The sequence below is a fragment of the Sorex araneus genome, chromosome 4, assembly GCF_027595985.1.
Source record: "Sorex araneus isolate mSorAra2 chromosome 4, mSorAra2.pri, whole genome shotgun sequence".
In the NCBI taxonomy this organism is placed as follows: domain Eukaryota; kingdom Metazoa; phylum Chordata; class Mammalia; order Eulipotyphla; family Soricidae; genus Sorex; species Sorex araneus.
Genome location: NC_073305.1, coordinates 52640337 through 52659295, shown reverse-complemented (window position 1 = coordinate 52659295; position 18959 = coordinate 52640337). Strand labels below are relative to the sequence as shown.

The window sequence follows — 18959 nt, the reverse complement described above, 5'->3', positions numbered from 1 at the left end:
TCAGTGCTTACGGACCATCTGGGATGCTAGAGATTGAACCCAGCTCAGCCATATGCAAGGCAAGCCCCCTACCTGCTGTCCTCTATCTCTGCAGCCCAAAAAGCTTATTTTTTTAAAGGAAGGATTTCTATTTCTTTTGATCTTTTCCACTTTTCATTAGTTTTAAATTAGTAAAGTAAGAATTATATTTTGTTATTTAATAAAGTAAAGTGATTGAGATATCAATGTAAACTGAATAGTCTGCTCCCAAGAGGAAGTCCCTGAGTTGTTAGTCATATATTTCCCACTCTTCCTTTCTCCGAAGTGGCATTCCACATCATCAGGGAGTGATTACTAAGCAGTTCATCTGTCATTAGTTGTCTCAATTAGGAAATAAATTTTAATCATAAATACATTTACATACTAACCTACTTTATTTCATAGATTGAATGCTAAAGCTTTAAGTCTGTTGACTCTTCTGAATATCTATCAGAAGAAACATTTGGTTGAAATTTTATCATACCACAATTGTGATTCACAAACCCGAAATGCTCCAGAATTGGACTGTCTTATCAGACTTCAGGCTCAGAACATCCAGCAACGGCACATTGTCTTTTTAACAGGTAAAGGAAACCCTTTAAAACTTTTCTTACTTAGAATATGGGATAAAAGAGTTTTCCGGGGTCATGAGTGGTATTTTGCTATTGTTGAAATTATGAAGGAAAGAAGTTTTGAATGCTAGGGATAGGCATCATCATGTGTCCATGTAATTTCCAAGTACTTTTACTTTTCTTTTTATTTTAGAAAAGAATATTAAGATGCTTTCCAGTTATACAGATAATGGAATAGTGGTTGCAGCTGCAGAAGACTTGATGCAAAACTTTAAAGATCTCGTGGGCTATCACAACCTACTCACAGAAGAAACTGTTCCAGTGCATGGTGTTAATGAGAATCTTGAGTCACAGTCAGGTAACTTCAGTCATTTTCATTTTCTTTAAGGCAGGCAGAAAAAGAGAAATGGTTTTGTTGTTATCCGAGAGTAAAATACCCATTTTGAAACCACTGGTTCAGTGTAAAACCTCCCAAGGGGAATGTTGTTTATTCCTAACATGCACATAATCTGCTCACTTAATAAACTCTGAATGCAAGAGTTATAGTAGACTACATACTATAGAAAAGGCTTATCTTCTTTTTGAGTCTGCATAAACTATGTTGACTACTACTGTCAGCAAATGGGGTTAATAGTCTTTAGAATAGCATGTAAGATTTAGCTTTTGGGCTCTAAATTCTCCAAATATCTACAACAATTTAATTAGAGGTAGTACGGCTATCGAGAGCTTTAATCTTTTATGAGATGGCCTCTGCTGCTTTGGTTCCAGGTTCTATGTAAAATGAAAGATGTACTTTGGTCTTTGATGAAAAGCAGAGATGATCAAACATTTCATAGTTTAGTGAAGCTAGATGTCAAAATTTTTATTTTGTATTTGTCTTGTCAAATACTGAATTACCGTATAACTTTAGATGCTGTTTTGACATTAACCCCTTTGGAGCTGGGAGTTGGGATTTCCCAACATTAAACGTGAACACATTTCGCAGAAGCTTTTAGCATCGGATTATCCGGACATTCACACCTAGTGTGAGTGTTGTGACTAAGTGAACTTGTGGCAGAAGACCAAGCTTTAAGGGATTGTGGACTTGCAGACCCTGACGCATTATATTGTGTGAGTAGTGTATAATTTTAAAACTTAAACAAATTGTGTATTTCAATAGAGGAGGACTTTTTGTGTTTTAAATGTAGCTCTTTTAGAAAACGATGATCAAAAGGATGAAGAGGATATGTCTCTGGATTCAGGGGATGAAATCTCACAGATAGAAGTATGCAGCAATTTTCATTCAGAAATATTGGCGAAAGAGACCAAAGGATCAAGTGGAACAGATCAAAAAGAGAATACTCAAACTGAGTTGCATTCATCTCTTGATGTGCAAAAAAGTTTATTAGAAGATAAGACTTACCAAATCCATTCTGAAGAAAGAGCTTCTATTGATGTAGTATGCTCTGGAGGAGAAAACAGCAATTCAGCTGAACAAGATTCATTCAGCAACTTCCAGGTTTATTACAGTCAATTAAACATGTCCCATCAATTTAGTCATTTAAATGTTCTCACCCATCAGACCTTTCTGGGGACACCATATGCCCTTTCATCAAGTCAGTCTGAAGAAAGTCAGAATAACTTTTTATCTTCTTATACTCAAAGCTCAGATAGAGAGAAATCTCCATCTCCGTTAAGTTGGGGGAAAAAGTGATTCTTCAGGCCAATTTCAAAAGTGAGATAATTATAGTAATTTTAAAAATATGTTATAGACTTTATTTCCTAAAAGTGAATTAACAGTTTATATTCAGTGTGAACAAAAGGTTTCTTGTCCTTTCTCATTTCCCTCCTCACCCTTATTTAAATCATGATGGCCTGTAACAGTTGACACTTCTGAAAATTGAAATAAATATATATATATATTTTTAACATATATATTGTACTTGAATTATCTCATGTTGGCACTTTTAAATGTTACATTTATTTATATGTATGTCACCTGTACTTTGGCTTCAAATTGAAGCCTGATATACATAATATTAGAACTGTAAAGAGCAATGGCTTTACTTTTTCTTCCTGTCAGGTGATAAAGTACTTTTGCTAAAATGATGTATCAAACTATTGTGTTTATTTTGTTTTAAGCTTTTGTATGGTGTTTTTTTTATACATGTATAAGCCAGTGATGTTAATATTTATAGAAATTTTGCTTAGTACCTAAAATTTAGCTAACAATGCAAATTAGATAAACTATGTACATAAAACTTAATACCAAGCAGCATTATTTTTTATTATTAGGCTTAGCCATGTAAAAACTGCCTATTGCTAAAAATTTAGTCAATTTTTGGAGAGTTTTTGATAATTATGATTTTCAGTACTTATGTGGTTCTTAACAAAATTCAATTTCATGTTTTAAAAAGTAGGATTGGAACAACTTCGCTGTACATTTTTTAATTGGTAAGAAGCCTTAGAAAATGAGAGTGACTTTTAGGATGCACTTAAGTGCCAAAGTGCTATATTAAGTGTATGTTGAAGATACCTGCCTCTCTATGTAGATGTAAACTTGTTCCTGAAAAGTGAATAAAACAGGATTTAGAAAATAGAAAATTCTTTATCTAAATTGAATCTGGATTATAAAGTAGAATGTTAAACTGGACTTCTAAATTGTTTTATAATAAAGAGCAAAATCTTTTTTATAGAACAGTCTATTAAGTGGTATTTGAATTCATAACATTCACAAGAATATTGAAAGAAAATTGTAAGGTAAGTAGCAAGTTTTTATAGGACTTACTACCTAGACTGAGTAAAAAAAATTTTTTTACTAAATTTTTACAAAAGTGTTTTATTGTGTGTATATAAAAAGATAATACATTTTACTACATAATAAGCATTTTAAATTAAGCATTTGAAAAATAAAGTTAAGCAACAGGCACATAAATTTTACGATTTTAAAGACACAAGAAGACATAAAGGATTTAGTTGTCCATATTTAGAATGAAGAACTAAAATTCTCTTCTTGACTTGCAATCAAGGGCATGAGATTAGTTTCCAGCTCCCTTTGCTTCTGGAGAAGGCCCTGAAATGACATATGTTAAATAAGGAATACACAAACATTCTATCTTTAGTCCAGAATTATATATTTTACTTAAAAAGGCATTAATAACCAAATAGGCCATAATGTAAACTTTATGCCATAATGTAAACTTTATCTTGTCATGTGGGCATTGTGTAGCTATTATATATTTGTATATTCTTAAAAGCAAGTCTCCATAACTATGGATTCAAAATTCTCCTGCTCACCAAATGCTCTTAAAATACCTATTGTTTTCCTTCACTGCACCAGCTAACCTTACCAAGTTAATGTCAGAAAGGCCCTGACATAATTGGTTAGAGGTCAAAAACTATATTTTGACCTAACATTTGTCTCCATTAAGCGAGAAGTAACTTTCTTTGTCATGTGTTAGTGGGCTGATATTTCTGGATCTATAACAAAGAATTTGAGTTTTGTGTTGTTGGTGGGAAAACCAGAGATGCTGTTTAGTGGTAAAGCTCTTGCCTTGCATGCATGAATGAGGCCCTGGGTCCAATCACCAATACCATTTTTTAAAAAAAGGTTAATTAGTAAACAACTAATTTACTAAAAGGCTCTCCTAGAATGGCAGTTAATTTTCCCAGATAAAATGGAGCAAAACTGCAAAACCAATTGTTACCTGTTAGGTTATATATCGAATATACCACGGGTAGCTTGCCAGGCTCTCCAAGAGGGACAGAAGAATTGAACCCGGGTCGGCCACATGCAAGGCAAATGCTCTACTCACTGTGCTATCGCTCCAGTATTCAATATGCCCAAAACAGTAACAAGTCTCACAATGGAGACGTTACTGGTGCCCGCTCGAGCAAATCGATGAACAACTGGATGACAGTGCTACAGGTTATATAGTTTCAAACACTGCCACCATATTTGCTTTTAGAAAAGCATATAACTGCATTGCATAATTGTGTTTTCTTACTGTGATTTTAGGGATCATGTTTTTGCCATTCAAATGTAAGCATTTTCTTTTCAATAAAACATTCTTAGTATTTTAACTGTCTCATGATTTTCATACTAAAAGCGTCACAAATCATATACGATGCTTTAACACAGAACTGTCATGGTTGGTGTAAAAAGGTCATACCTGTCTCAGTTCTGAAAGTCCCTTAAGGATTGCTTGCTGTCGATCCCTGTTTTTCACCAAGTTGGGATTAAGAAGTGGGTCCCGGACATGGTCAAACAGCTGTTCTTCTTGGTCAGAGTAAATGAAAATGACTAAGTCAGAAAAATGTCTACTATCGTAACATAGTCCTATGCTGTAGTATTCAAAGGATTCACTAAATAAATTTTCACCTAAGAAGAAATTATCACAGTATATTCAAAGAAATTCTTTACATGTCTTGGAACTAATGTAAGAATAGTAACTTGAAGTTTAAATTTAGAGTTGGTGAGAGGGGATACTTGCCCATACTTACCATGTGGATTTTGGTGCTGGGGTTCCTGGGATGAAGGCCTAGACAATGGTTCATCTGGATCAAGGTAATAAATCTCATTGGTTCTGACATAAGGAATAAAATGAGGTAGTTCAGAAATCTCAGCTGACAATTCTGTTTGACTGCCTCCTGAAATCACATTTTCTCTTTCATAATTAGTTGTCAGTGTTTGAGTTTGTTGTGTTTTATTTTTCACAGCTGGAACTGGTGGTGACTGAGACCTATATTTTTAAAGAAAAGTACAATTAGGGGTTATGCTTTCATATAATATTGCTTATTTTAAATACCTGCTCTTTGTTCACAGTTTAGGACAGAAGAGAAGCTTGAGTTATTCAATGGAATCTATTTTTTTGCTTGTTTGGGAACCATATCCAGTGTTCTGTGTTCAGGGACCACTCCTGGCAGTGCCTGGGGAATATGTGTGATGCCAGGGATTCAAACCTAGGTCTTCCATGAGCAAGGCAAGCACCTTAAACTGCAGGACTATCTCATAGGTCCCAGGATTTTTTTTTTTTTCTCAGTGATAGTGATGAGGGAAATGTGTGCATAGAAAGGAGAAAAATTAGGATCAATCTGTCTCTCATAAAGTATTCTATAAGATGTTACTGCCATTTGAGTATTCTTCCTATTAGTATGGCCACATTACAACTTGTTTATGCCCAATAAAGTCTATTTCACCCACAGATTAAATTAGCATTGCTCGAGAAATAGTATAATTCACATTCCCTGTATGTTAAGCCCACTCGGGCCTTTAAGCTTTCAAAATATCAACCATCCTTACCATCAGGTGGAGTCAGTCACACATGTTCCTGATACTGTTTATCTTACCTGATCTTATCTGCATTTTGAGCAAGCATTTTTGTATTACAGAAAGCGATCAATAAGGAACTATAGAATAGGGATATGTAACATACCTTTCTTTGCTGACAGAATTACTTTTCAGAGACTCTTCCTAAAAGATGGGAAAATGCAGAAAGTTACCATATTTCCACATGCCCCATAAGTACTTTTAGTTCTTACTTGTTAGTCTAAAGATATTCAGGAGTATGAGAGATAAGCTGCTTGCCTTGTATGCAGCCAAAGTGTTGATCCCTGGCACTACATGGTCCTCCCCCTCCCTATGTCCCCCCATCCCCAGCACCACCAGAACAGAGGACAGCCCCCCTAAACACTGATGAGTATAGCCTCAACTCTTCCACCAACCCCCAAAATAATATATTTAAATGAAACATACTAAATACTGTCAGACATTACTGAATCTGGAAAGTCTAATTTCTAATTTTTATAGATTAGTCTTTCTCTGTATGAATTATAAACGGGTTCTATCATTGAAGTCTGACAACACGCATCTTTTTCTATATGGGACCAGGTAAGACAATAACAATTTGGGGTTTATTTGGGGTCATAGAAATTGATTTCTGTTGCAGATACACTTAAACTGTATGCTCTTATGCAAAATTATTTTTACGTAATACATAAAAGTAGTATGTATTTTACCTACAAAGGTAGACAGCAGATGGATTTTCCCAAGGACCATAGGTTTCTAACCTAAGTGTATCACTGTCATCCCATTATTCATCGATTTGCTTGAGCGGGCACCAGTAACGTCTCCAACTGAGACTTGTTACTATTTTTGGCATATCAAATATGCCACGGGTAGCTTGCCAGGCTCTGCAGTTGGGGCAAGATACTCTTGGTAGCTTGGCAGGTTCTCTGAGAGGGGCGGAGGAATTGAACCCGGGTCGGCTGTGTGCAAGGTGAACGCCCTACCCGCTGCGCTATTGCTCCAGCCCGCCTAAGTGTAAACTAAAGCAAATTCTAGAACTCATTGAACAGTTTTACTTTCGGGACCAGAGAGAAAATATATCACTTGTCTTGCATGTAGCTAACCCAGTTTCAAACTCTGGCACCACATAGAGTCCTCTGAGCCCTACCAGGAATGATCCCTGAGCATCACTGGGCGTGGCCCCAAAAACAGGTTTTTTGGTTTACATTTATTTTTATATCTTTGGTTATAATATTTTAACTAGCTAATAGAAAGATTATCATTTTGAATATAAATGCATTCGTTTTTTATTTCATATAATAATGTCACAGCCGCACAACATCTTATAGCCTAGTTCTCCCTCTTGGAGAACCTGGCAAGCTCCCTGTGGCAGATTCATATGCCAAACACAGTAACAATGATGGGTCTCATTCCCCAGACCCTGAAAGAGCCTCTAATGCAGCACCGTTGGAAAGGACGAGTAAAGAGAGGCTGCTAAAATCTCAGGGGTAGGATGAATGGAGACATTATCGGGCCTACTTGAGCAAATCAACGATCAATGGGATGATAGTGACAGTGGTTATGAGTGCTGCTTGAGTATAAATCTTGGCCTCAGAGCTTGGGGGTCGCTCCTATTGGTGCTCTGGGAATCATACAAAGGATTAAGCTGGGCCTCCCATATGCAACTCATCATGTAGCCCAATTGGGCTGCTCTCTCCAGCCCTCTAGAATGCCTTGTCAAACATGCCTTAGGTGAGCAGTTTTTTCAGTATTATTTTGATTTTGACATCACACCTAATGGTGTTCAAGGCTTCTTTTTGTGTGCTTGGGTGTTGCTGAAGTATCAAATTCTGGGATTCCTAATATGCATGTGCTTACAACCCTGTAAGCTTTATCCCCACCCCTAAAAGTAATTTTAAGACATGACCTTTTTACCTTTTTGACTAGTTGCCACCTGAACTCAGTTTCTTGATGAGGTGAATGGAGAATTACTGGTGAGATGTCTCTATTTTGAGAGAGGTGTCCTGGATAATTTCTTTCTAACAAATGAAGCAGTTCCATCTGCCTTCTTACTTTCTTTTCTTCTCTTTGCTTTTGAAGCTGTTTAGGGTACTTTTCAGATGCTGGAATGTACCTTTTGAGTGGTTTATTTATATTCCAGTCAGGTCTTTTAGGACATTTCTTCATATGCTTTATTGGTTTCTCCGTTCTTGTGACTTGGTGACACTGGTTATTATTCCAGCTATTTTCTTTTTCTAAGTTGGCTCCTTTATCTTGACTTACTATCTCTTCCTTATTCCCCTTAATGTTAAAGTCTTCGTTAAATTCTGCAGGAATCTCAGGAGATGAACAGTTTAGGATTTCTCTCTCTATTACTGATCCACAATGTGATTCTGCGTTGGCACACATCCCTGTATTTAAGTCCTCTTTGGGGGAAAAAGAGGTAATTTTAAAGACTGGTTAAATATATATATATATACACACACACACATATATATATATAGTATAAGCATTTGCCATTTTTTCTGAGGCATTTATTGTTTACCTTTAAAAGGCTGTCATTTTATAACTTTTAAAACAAACCAGTTAAAAACATTCCTTCCCCACAGCCTTTGGAAACCTGCCATTTTACTTGCTATTGCTATGAATTAACTCAAGTAGAGTCATATCATATTTTTGGTGGCCCTGTTCTTGCATGCCACTGACCCAGGCTCAATCCTGGTGTCACCACCTCTCCCACCCATCCCCAAAATGTACATTCATGTTCACAACACTATATCTGCAATGTCCAAAAATTGGAAGCAACCCTAATGTCCATCAATTGATGAAGGAATAAACGAAATGTTTATTTTATAGGATAACCATAAAATGAAATATCCAATAATAAAAAAGAACTGAAGTATTTATACGTACTAGGACATAGATAGGACTAAAAACATGCTAAACTGCCAGAGAGATATATAGCAGTCAGGGTGTCTGCCTTGCACACAGCCAACCTGGGTTCAGTCCCCAGTATCCCATATGGTCCCCAAAGCAAAGCCTCAAGTGATTCCTGAGTGCAGAGCCAGAAGTAACCGCTGAGCATTGCTGGGTGTGGAGCATGCACACACACATATGATTATATATCTCTGAATGGAAGATCAGAATTGTGCCTTTAAACAGATGATTTAAAAGAGGGATAATTCAAAGGGATAGGACACATGTTCTTCATGTTGGCAACCTGGATTGAAATCCCAACACCACAGGCTGCATGGGTCTGGACCAAATAAGCAAGTGGTGTATTGTTGGCCAGGGAAAGTTCACGGGCAGGAGCATGTGCATTAAACTAGCCACAAGTTCCATTCCCAGCATATGGTCCCCTAAGCACTGCAGGTGTTACTCTGACAGACCCCAAAACCCACTGGCTGGAGCAGTACTATATTGCTAGATCTGAACATCTTTACTGGGAACGGCCTCTAAAATTGTTTTAAAACAGTTTTATGTTATGCAAATTTTCTCAGTAAAGCTATTACAAAGAAAATGAAAACCAAGAGATAACCTTTTTTTTAGTTATTTCTGAAAACCTCAAGTCCCAAAAACTTTTTTACACCAAAAACTTAATTTCTAAATATTTACCTGTTTGTACACCAGTATCCTTCTTGGGAGAGGCTGTGGAATTGATACATGTATTCATTTTATCACTAATTTCAGCCAAGCCATGCCTTGAATTTGAAATGATAGTGGATGTATTCCATTCCATTTGTACTGTATCAACTGGCAGAAGAAAACAGTCTGATTTATGTAACAGTTCAGAAACAGAATTATTGTTAGGAATGTGGCTCAATGGTAGAATTTCTTGCACCCAAATAAATATACATATGTAATATACATATAGTTATTAATAGCTAAAATTCACAAGACTTTCAATGTTGCTAAATTTTAAAAAGGTTAGCTTAAACTAACACCTTGATGCTGGCACTGCAATTGGTATTATATAAACCACATTTAAGAGTGAGGCCTATGTCAACCTAAAACTTTAGAAAGGATTTTGTACTTCCTTATCTCTTAATTAAGGGAGTTTACTATTTAATAGGTATCTATAAAATGGGCCTTAAATATTTTAGGGGCTGGAGAGGTAGTACAAGTGGGTAGGGCATTTACCTTGCATGTGGCCGGGCCAACTTTGATCCCTAGCACCCATATGGTCCCGAGTCCCCCCAGGAGTGATCCCTGAGAACATAACCAAGAGTAAATCCCCAAGCACCTCCAGATGTGATCCCCAAAAATAATATATTTTAGAAAAGGGGCCTGAGAGTTAATACAGTGGGTAGGGCACTTGCATTGTACGCAGTGGACCCATGTTCTAGCCCTGCCCATATGGATCCCAAGCACCATCAGGAATAACCACTGCATCTCTGGGTGCGGTCCAAAACCAAAAACAAAGCAAAAATAATACATTTTACCTGTTGTGAGCAAAACAGAAAATGTATGTAGGACCAAGGATGTGACTCAAATACCATACATGTTCAAGGCATTGGTTTGACTCCACAAGCACCACAGGAAGTGGCCCTGCTGGGAATATCCTCAAATCCCAACTTACATCTCACCACCTCTGTTCCCCACCCAAGCAAAAGGAGAGAAAAAGCTGCCAGATAAAATTTTATCCAGCAAAACAATTCTTCAACTATTAAGAAGTCTTTCCAACAAAATAAGTTGAGTGTTTATCACCACTAGATCTGCTTTAAAGAAATAACAATGAGACATTCAACTTGGAACAAATGGAAGCTGTCAAAACACCAAAGATGTAGGTTCTTGGGTCCTAGAGAGTAAAGGGCTAAAGTCTTTGCCTTGCACATAACCCACCCCAGTTTGATACTCAGCACCACATACAGTCCCCTGAGGACTGCCAGGAGTGATCTCTGAGCACAAGGAATAAGGCTGAGCAGAGCTGGGTGTGGCCTAAACTCCATCCCCAGTCAGAAAAGAAAGATCTAGTTTGGGTCTAAGAGATCAGTGGTCATGTTCCCATGTCTGGCACAGGGTTTTGAATTTGAACCCTAACACCACATAATCTCCCAGTAGTAGCCCTAGAGTCCCTCAGCACTTCTATACTTCAAGTGGCACTGGGCCTGAGCATTGATAGCTAGTTGGCTAAGTATCCCTGGGTGTAGCTACTCAGGTACTATTTGTCAAGTACCTAAGCAGTACTTGACAAATATATACTGCACCAATATAATAATTGTAATGCAAAAATTACTTTTGGGTCTGGTACAAGTTAAATAAAAATGTAAAAAGACATTTTTTTTTTTTGCTTTTTGGGTCACACCCAGCGATGCCCAGGGGTTACTCCTGGCTTTGCACTCAGGAATTACTCCTGGCGGTGCTTGGAGGACCATATGGGATGCCGGGGATCGAACCCGGGTCGGCCGCGTGCAAGGCAAATGCCCTACCTGCTGTGCTATCGCTCCGGCCCCAAAAATGTAAAAAGACATTTTTAAATGTGGAAAATACTATATACTATAACAAAAGGAAAAAGTCGACAAGTGAGACTATTCAACTAAAAACTATTGATAGAAAAGAAAGCTATCAATAAAAAGCTACTAAATGTAATATTTTGTGAAACATCTATCTCTTTAAAGAGTAAAGATATAAAGATATAAGGAGCAAGATATAAAGACATAAGGAGCAAGACATAAAGAACTCAAATAACTTAACAGCTATATATATGTACATATATATATATAATGAGCAAATAATAGACATTTTCCCAAAGAAAATATGCTTCCATATTATTCAAGTAAGACATTCAGATGGTCAAAAAATACACAAAAAGGTGCTGAACACTATTAATCATCAGGAAAATATAAATCAAAACTACAACAAGCTATCACCTCACACCTCTTAAAACTGGCTATTATCTGTATCATAATTTTTAAAGCACCAAAGAGATAGTGTTATGAAGGATAGATAGGAAAGGGAAACCTTGTGTGTGCAAGGTTGGTGGGATGTTAATGGGACCAGTCATCATGGAAAATGATAGGGAGGTTCTGCAAGAAAAAACTTAACTCAATGTTATACATATGATCTAACATTTCTACTTTTAGAATAAAACACCAACTTAAGAACTGAGTGTTGAAAGCAGTTAAAGGGATAAACTCTAAGCAAAATACCAATTTAAGACTTGAGTGTTGGAAGTAGGTAAAAGGATATATATAAGATAACCTTTCAGTATCTATTGCAAAGCATAATGCCCAAAGGGGAGAAAGGGAGGAGGAGGAGAGGGGGGAGAGAGAGAGGGAGAGGGAGAGGGAGAGGGAGAGGGAGAGGGAGAGGGAGAGGGAGAGGGAGAGGGAGAGGGAGAGGGAGAGGGAGAGGGAGAGGGAGAGGGAGAGGGAGAGGGAGAGGGAGAGGGAGAGGGAGAGGGAGAGGGAGAGGGAGAGGGAGAGGGAGAGGGAGAGGGAGAGGGAGAGGGAGAGGGAGAGGGAGAGGGAGAGGGAGAGGGAGAGGGAGAGGGAGAGGGAGAGGGAGAGGGAGAGGGAGAGGGAGAGGGAGAGGGAGAGGGAGAGGGAGAGGGAGAGGGAGAGGGAGAGGGAGAGGGAGAGGGAGAGGGAGAGGGAGAGGGAGAGGGAGAGGGAGAGGGAGAGGGAGAGGGAGAGGGAGAGGGAGAGGGAGAGTGTGTGTGTGTGAAATGGAAAGAGTGGGCAGGAGGGAAACTGGGGACAATGGTGGTGGGAAATGTACACTTATGAAGGGATGGGCATTGGAATATTATATGAACAATCATGAACAACTTCATAGCTGTGTATCTCACTGTGATTCAATTAAACAATAAAAAGTCTTAAAAAATTTTTTTCTTAAAAACCACTTAAAACCAGACAAGAACGAATCCGTTCAGGCATGGGGTGGAGGGTGAGAGTTGATGGGAGGGAACCTGGGGACACTGGTGCTGGGAAATGTCCACTGGTGGAGGAATGGGTGTTGGAATACTGTGTGACTGAAACCCAATCATAAACAGCTTTGCAAAAATGTTATTTAAAAAAAACTTTAAAACAATGCATTCCCATGGTCATAGAGCATTTTTGTTTTTATTTTGAGTCCATATCTGGCTGTGCTTAGGGGTATCTTCCAGCTCAGTGCTTGGTGGTTACTCCCAGTGTTGCTAGGGAGACCATACAGACCCAGAACCTCACACATGCAAGGCAAGTGCTCTATCACTGAACCACATCCCCAGCGCCATTACAGTATTATTTACCAATAGTCAAAACCAGTAAGCAACTAAAATACACAGTAGTAAAACACACACATATTTATGTATGTATGTATGAATATTCAATAATAAAGAGGAATAGACTGACTTTTGCCTGGGGGTATTATGCTAAGTAAAATAAGTCGGCGAAAGACAAACATGGGAGTTCTGGTTGAGACAGCACAGTAATAAAGCTGGCAGAGGGACGGTAGCTCTCAGCGCTCTGTGCTGATGATGGGTCACAAAATTTCTGTGAGTGAATGTGGGTGCCCCTTCAATAATCTGTCTCAGGGAGAGTGTCATTAAATGAAACTAGCTGGTTGCCTGCTGCAGAGCGCCAGCCAGAGTGGGACTCCTGAGGACGGAGGTGGCACGGCAACCAGCAAGCGGAGCTATTGCAGCTCTCCAAGCTATAGGCTGTAGTTTGAATGTGTCTGAATAGGACTGGAGTGACAGCACAGCGTTTGCCTTGCACGTAGCCGACCGGGGTTCGATTCCTCCGCCGCTCTCAGAGAGTCCAGCAAGCTACTGAGAGTATCCTGCCCGCAAAACTTAGCCTGGCAAGCTACCCATGGTGTATTCGATATGCCAAAAGCCAAAAACAGTAACAAGTCTCACAATGGAGACTTTACTGGCGCCCGCTTGAACAAATCAATGAACAATGGGATGACAGTGCTACAGTGCTACAGCCTCTTTGGGTTCAACCATTGAGAAGCGTGGGTCCCAGAGCTGAGGGGGTGCCCTGGTTTCCATTATGGGACCCCAGCAACTAGCTGCCAGAGGGGCAGCCCTGCTGCCATTTCTTCCCTAGAACAGCCTGCGCTACTTGCAGCATATTATTAAGGTTTTCATGAACACCATCTATCTGGAGACTCCAGGATGGGGGCATGTGCCCCCAGTCAGGTTCTGTTGGACTGGTAGCTGCAGTCGCCCAGAGTGCCCAGGCCATGGATTATAGCAACCCTGGACCCAGTCTTGTCCTGCCAGAGTTTGCTGCTACCATGGCCACTGGGGCCAAGGGGCACGATGCTGCCGGCAGGTCAGCCTGGACCCTGAGAGCAAGGGTATCAGCAGTCTGACAGTGCTTTCAGGCTCCCTGATACTCCAAAATTGCGCCATTGGTGGATCCCAACAACTCAGGACCAAGTTTCCAGAAAAATTAAATGGCCAAAAGTTAGGTATATAGGAGCCACACCCACAAACCACCTCCAGCTCAGTCATACAAACTCATTTATCGGCCTTGCTTCAGAGACTCACAAATAAATCTCGAAAGAGATCAAAAACACAGTTAATCTCAGACCCATGCAAAACTGACCAGAACAAGGTAGATCAATGTAGGGCGGGTTAGCCTGTTGCACACCCAAACGGAGGCCCTGGAAGCTGCTTGCTCCTACAATCCAAAATCACTTCCATTCCACCATCCTAAGACAGACCTCCCTGAGATACTGAACTGCCGAAAATTCATGTATCAGGGTTTTGTGACTCAAATCTCCAGGTTTTCTTGGAGGTCGAAATGGGGTACCACCCCCCCCCCACCTCCCTGTATTTCCAGAAGCCCTAGAAGTCACGTCCACACCTCCAAAGCCATCACTCAGTTAAAAAAGCTACTCCAGCTGTACCTTCCCTATAAAAATACTGAATGCCTGAACAAACACAATGACCTCTTAGTACCTATACTGCAAACCATAATGCATGAAAGGAGAGAGGGAGAAAGAAGAAAGGTGCTTGCCATAGAGGCAGGTGGGGGCTGGGGAACAAGGGGGACAGTTGTAGGAGGGAAACGGGACACTGGTGCTGGGAAATGTGCACTGGTAAAGACATAGGTGTTGGAACACTGGATGACTGAAACCCAATCATGAATAGTTTAGTGATGGTCTATCTTATGGTGATTCAATTAAAAAAGAAAAAAAGAAAAGAAAGACAAACATGGCATGGTCTCACATCTTTTGAAAGGATGGACTAGGGGGTTAGGGCAGGGGGCAAACTTTATGATGATTAGTCGGCCAGACAATGTCAGTGATCAAACCTCATTCTATCTCCCTGGCCTCTTGTATGTGAAATCATAAATAAGATTCAGGTGACAACATGAGAACTAGTCTAGGACTGAGCTTACCACTGCAAGGGGCTGGGGAGGCAATGAGAGGGCCGAAGGGAGGGACAACACTGAGATAATGTTTTAGGGAAGGAGGCACTCTGGTAGTGGGTGGGAGTTGGAATGTTAGGTGCATGGAAACCTATTATTAACATTTTGTAAATCATGGTGCATCCAATATTTTTTTTTTAATTTTAAAAAGAAGCAGGAGAGGTGGTACAGTGAGTAGGGTATTTGTGCCTTGCATGTGGCACCACATATGGTGCCCTGAGTAATGCCAGGAGTGATCCCTGAGCACAGATTAAATCCTGAGCACCATCAGGTATTACCTGAAAACAATTGAAATTCTAGTTACATGCTTACCACCAAGGTTTTTAATCAATCCAGATGTATCATGTCCCTTCTGAGATAATTCTCGAATTCTCTGTTCTTGTTTTAGTCTCTGTGCCAGCTCCTGTGCCCGCTGCATTGTCTGGAACAGTTCATTTGTTTTGAGAGTCATGATTTCCTGTCAATATTGAAGTTCACAAAGGTGTTAAAACGTAATTAGCAAATATGTACAGAATTCATCTACTTGCCATCGTATTTTCTACACTCCTATGACCTGCCAGGTACTATACAAGACACTAGGAGAACCTTATTTTTAGAATCTTCACCATATAGGTAGATCACAACACAGGAACTCATTTACCCATTTAAGTTTCAAAGTTTCTAAGATCAATGGCTAATTTCATCATAAAAACATTATTGGGGGGGGCGGAAATACAAGTTCTTAAAATATAAGCCAAGAACTCTGATTCAGGGGAGAGGGCAGGAAGGGAATGGGCCACGGTGCTGTGCTCAGGGCTTACTCCTACCTCTGTGCCCAGGGCTCACCCTGGTAATACTTGAGCAGCCATAGGCATTGCCAGGGATCAAAACTGGATCAGCAGCATGTAAGCCAAGAACCTTATCTGCTGTACTATCTCTCTGGCCCAACTTTTTTTTCATGTAAGTAATCATTTCACAGAAGTAGTTAGCCTACTCCACATACAAAAGCTTGAATCCAGATCATATGTTCTTTCCTGAGTTAATTTTGGAGTTTGCAAATGGAAAAAGGAAAAAAAACACAGTCCTTGGCCCCAGGGCATGAGCTTTCTGGTATACTCTGTCAACTTTGGCAACTGAATGTCACCGGACAACATATTCCTTGTCATTTCAGCTCAAACATGGTGATAACCTGACACCCTCACAGCTTTGCAGTCTACAATGACTTAATATGGGGGCTTGCCTCGCTAACTGGTTAGCTACTCTTTTTCAAAAGGTCATTACTGAGCCAGGAGATAGCTCAAAAGACCGGGGCACATGCAAAGCATGCAGAAGCTCTGGGTTTGGTTCCCAGCACCAAATGGCCTCAAACTCCACTGGAAACAACCCCCAACCACCATGCCAGTGGTAGTAGCTGAACAACCTTTAGTCATACAGTGTTCCAACAACCATCCCTCCACCAGTGTACATGGCTAAACAACCTTTGATATTACCAAAAAAAAAAAAAAAAAGGTAACCTCAACAAAGCAAAACAATGACAACACAGCAAAAGAACTATCATCAATCTCGACCAATCATTCTAAAAATATATGTTCCTGTTCACTAGGAATTCAGAAACAAAAACAACACATCTAAAATATTTTTTAACATAATCATTGCTCAGAAAATATTTCAAAATCAATCATATGGATAACGGTTTTGTAATAACTTTGGCCTCCTCAGCAGAAAATCTAAGCAATATAGCTTCGGGAAACTAAACATTTTAAGTAATAAAACATCCTCCAGTTTCTCCCTTGCTTTCACAATATTTATGTAAAGGTTTATTTTGGAGTGGGTCCTCTTTAGGGCCATATCCAGCAGTGCTCAGGGACTACTCCCTATGGTGCTTGGGGATCACACAGTTTCAGGGATTGAACATGGACTTCCACATGCAAAGTCATCTTTGAGTTATCTCCTCAGGCCACAAAGCTTTACTTTAATACTTTCAAGTATAGTTTCTCAAATAAAAACTATGTGCAAATGTTCAACTTCTGGTTATTTTTCCTTTAAAAGAACATCTAAGAGCACAGAGATAGTTCAGAGATGCTTACCCTGCAATGCTATGAATGTTGTTTAGAACCCACAAATAGACCTCCAAGCACCACACTGGAGCACTGAAACAACAACACCCCACAGCCCCTATCCCTGTCTCGGAAACCAAGGGGTAAAAAAATACAGGGCCAGAAAACAGCTGGCCAGCACCGGTCACTGCGTCCAAACAGCACTACACCATCAGCCCCAAGACCAACCATCAGGCTGCCTGCACTGCTGGGTCAGGTTTCATGACGAGCTCCTGGTCCCATAAGCACAAATGTAGGCGCCTACAAAATACAAAGATCGTTTTCACTCTAGAATGTTAAGAGTTAAAATATAAATAAAGGTCCAGGGAGAGAGTTCAAAGGGCTGCTTTACATGTGGGAGGCCATGATTTGACCCCTGGTACTGCATGGTCCTCTGAGAACTGAACCAAGCACAGCCTCTTAAGCACCACCAAGGGTGGCCCAAATAACAACAACAACAAAAGAATATAAATACCTACTTCCTTTTGCTTCTGCTTCAGTATGTCTTCTTCATATTGTTTCTGCATTTCTTCTCGTTCTCGTGCCAAGCGATGCTCTTCTTCTTGTTCTTCCTTCCTTCTCTGCTCTTCTTCCAGCTGCTTCTTCCTGCGCTTCTCCTCTACCTGAGCAGTGATGGCTTTCTAATCACAATCACATAAGGCATTATCACAAACAGAAAAATCCATGAAGCATCAATGTTGTTTCTAAAATAAGTTAATCTAGGGGCCAGAAAGATAGTACAGCAGGTAAGGCACTTGCTTGCACACAGCCAACCCAGGCTCAACACCTGGCATCCCATATGTTCCCCAAGCACTGCCAGGAGTAATTCCTGAGCACAGAACCAGCAATAACCCCTGAGCACCACTGGGTGTGGCCCCAAAACAAAACAAGATTTCAGTGTGCAAGGCAAACATTCTACCCGCTACACTATCTCCAGCCCTTATATTTGAATTTTAATTTCCATTTACTGAGTTATCTACTGGCCATCATTATTTATGAAAACAACACAATACCTGATGTTCTAGCTGCTTCTGTCGTCGCCTATCCCGTTCTTCAATCTGAGCTGGGTCCAAGAGAGCAGTCATAGAGCGAAGAAAGCTATCAAGACAGATATATAAGCTTCTAAAAACTCCCAAAAGATATAATTAACTCATTTTGTAGGAATATGTAACAAGTGATCATTTCTATTTTAAAGAAAACCACCAAATCTGAAAACAATTTTAATATATATGTTCCCACACTCGCATGCAAACACACACACACACAGAGCAATCCTACTAAAGCACACAGACTTTCTTAAACATCAATAAATACTGAGGAATGAACTTACTTTGTTTTTTGACTGTTTGCCATAACCAAGTCCCTAGCAGGTTTTGTTAAATGTGCCTCCTCTGAAGGTTCAACCTGGCTTCCAGTTGCTGGTGTACAAACACTGCTAATATCAGCCAGCTCCTGAGTGTCCGGAGACACACAGAAATACTCTGGTTGTTTGTGTGTTGACCGAGAGGACAGCTGAGATCGAGAATCAGGAGAGTTCTTCAATGAATCAAAATACATCGCCCATCTTTCATGCTCCTCACCCTAATCATGACAAACAAGAATCGTTTCAACTGTTTTTACCCATAAAGTCCTAAATGATACATATGATTTCTGAAAGTTA

At 39.8% G+C, this 18959-nt stretch overlaps 2 protein-coding genes across 12 annotated transcripts in view; one reads left to right on the top strand and one right to left on the bottom strand.

Annotated features, from left to right (window-relative positions):
* The window catches only part of TASOR (transcription activation suppressor), a 67777-nt gene extending 63125 nt beyond the window's left edge, over positions 1 to 4652 (top strand). For 4 of the 7 annotated variants that reach the window (XM_055134521.1, XM_055134519.1, XM_055134520.1 and 1 more), the window contains 3 exons: positions 424 to 602; positions 784 to 948; positions 1778 to 4652. In XM_055134521.1, coding sequence (XP_054990496.1) covers positions 424 to 602; positions 784 to 948; positions 1778 to 2283 — 850 coding nt within the window. In that variant the 3' untranslated portion in view covers positions 2284 to 4652. Of the gene's footprint in view, positions 1 to 423; positions 603 to 783; positions 949 to 1500 lie in introns of all 7 variants that reach the window. The other 3 variants (XM_055134524.1, XM_055134523.1, XM_055134522.1) reach the window with 1 other exon arrangement.
* Positions 3507 to 18959, bottom strand: part of CCDC66 (coiled-coil domain containing 66) — a 45894-nt gene continuing 30441 nt past the window's right edge. For 4 of the 5 annotated variants that reach the window (XM_055134525.1, XM_055134527.1, XM_055134529.1 and 1 more), the window contains 10 exons: positions 18630 to 18880; positions 18313 to 18397; positions 17779 to 17940; positions 15537 to 15681; positions 9472 to 9609; positions 7792 to 8282; positions 6005 to 6042; positions 5073 to 5311; positions 4742 to 4848; positions 3507 to 3642 (listed from right to left, as the gene is read on the bottom strand). In XM_055134525.1, coding sequence (XP_054990500.1) covers positions 3556 to 3642; positions 4742 to 4848; positions 5073 to 5311; positions 6005 to 6042; positions 7792 to 8282; positions 9472 to 9609; positions 15537 to 15681; positions 17779 to 17940; positions 18313 to 18397; positions 18630 to 18880 — 1743 coding nt within the window. In that variant the 3' untranslated portion in view covers positions 3507 to 3555. The remainder of the gene's footprint in view (positions 3643 to 4741; positions 4849 to 5072; positions 5312 to 6004; positions 6043 to 7791; positions 8283 to 9471; positions 9610 to 15536; positions 15682 to 17778; positions 17941 to 18312; positions 18398 to 18629; positions 18881 to 18959) is intronic. The other variant, XM_055134526.1, reaches the window with a different exon arrangement.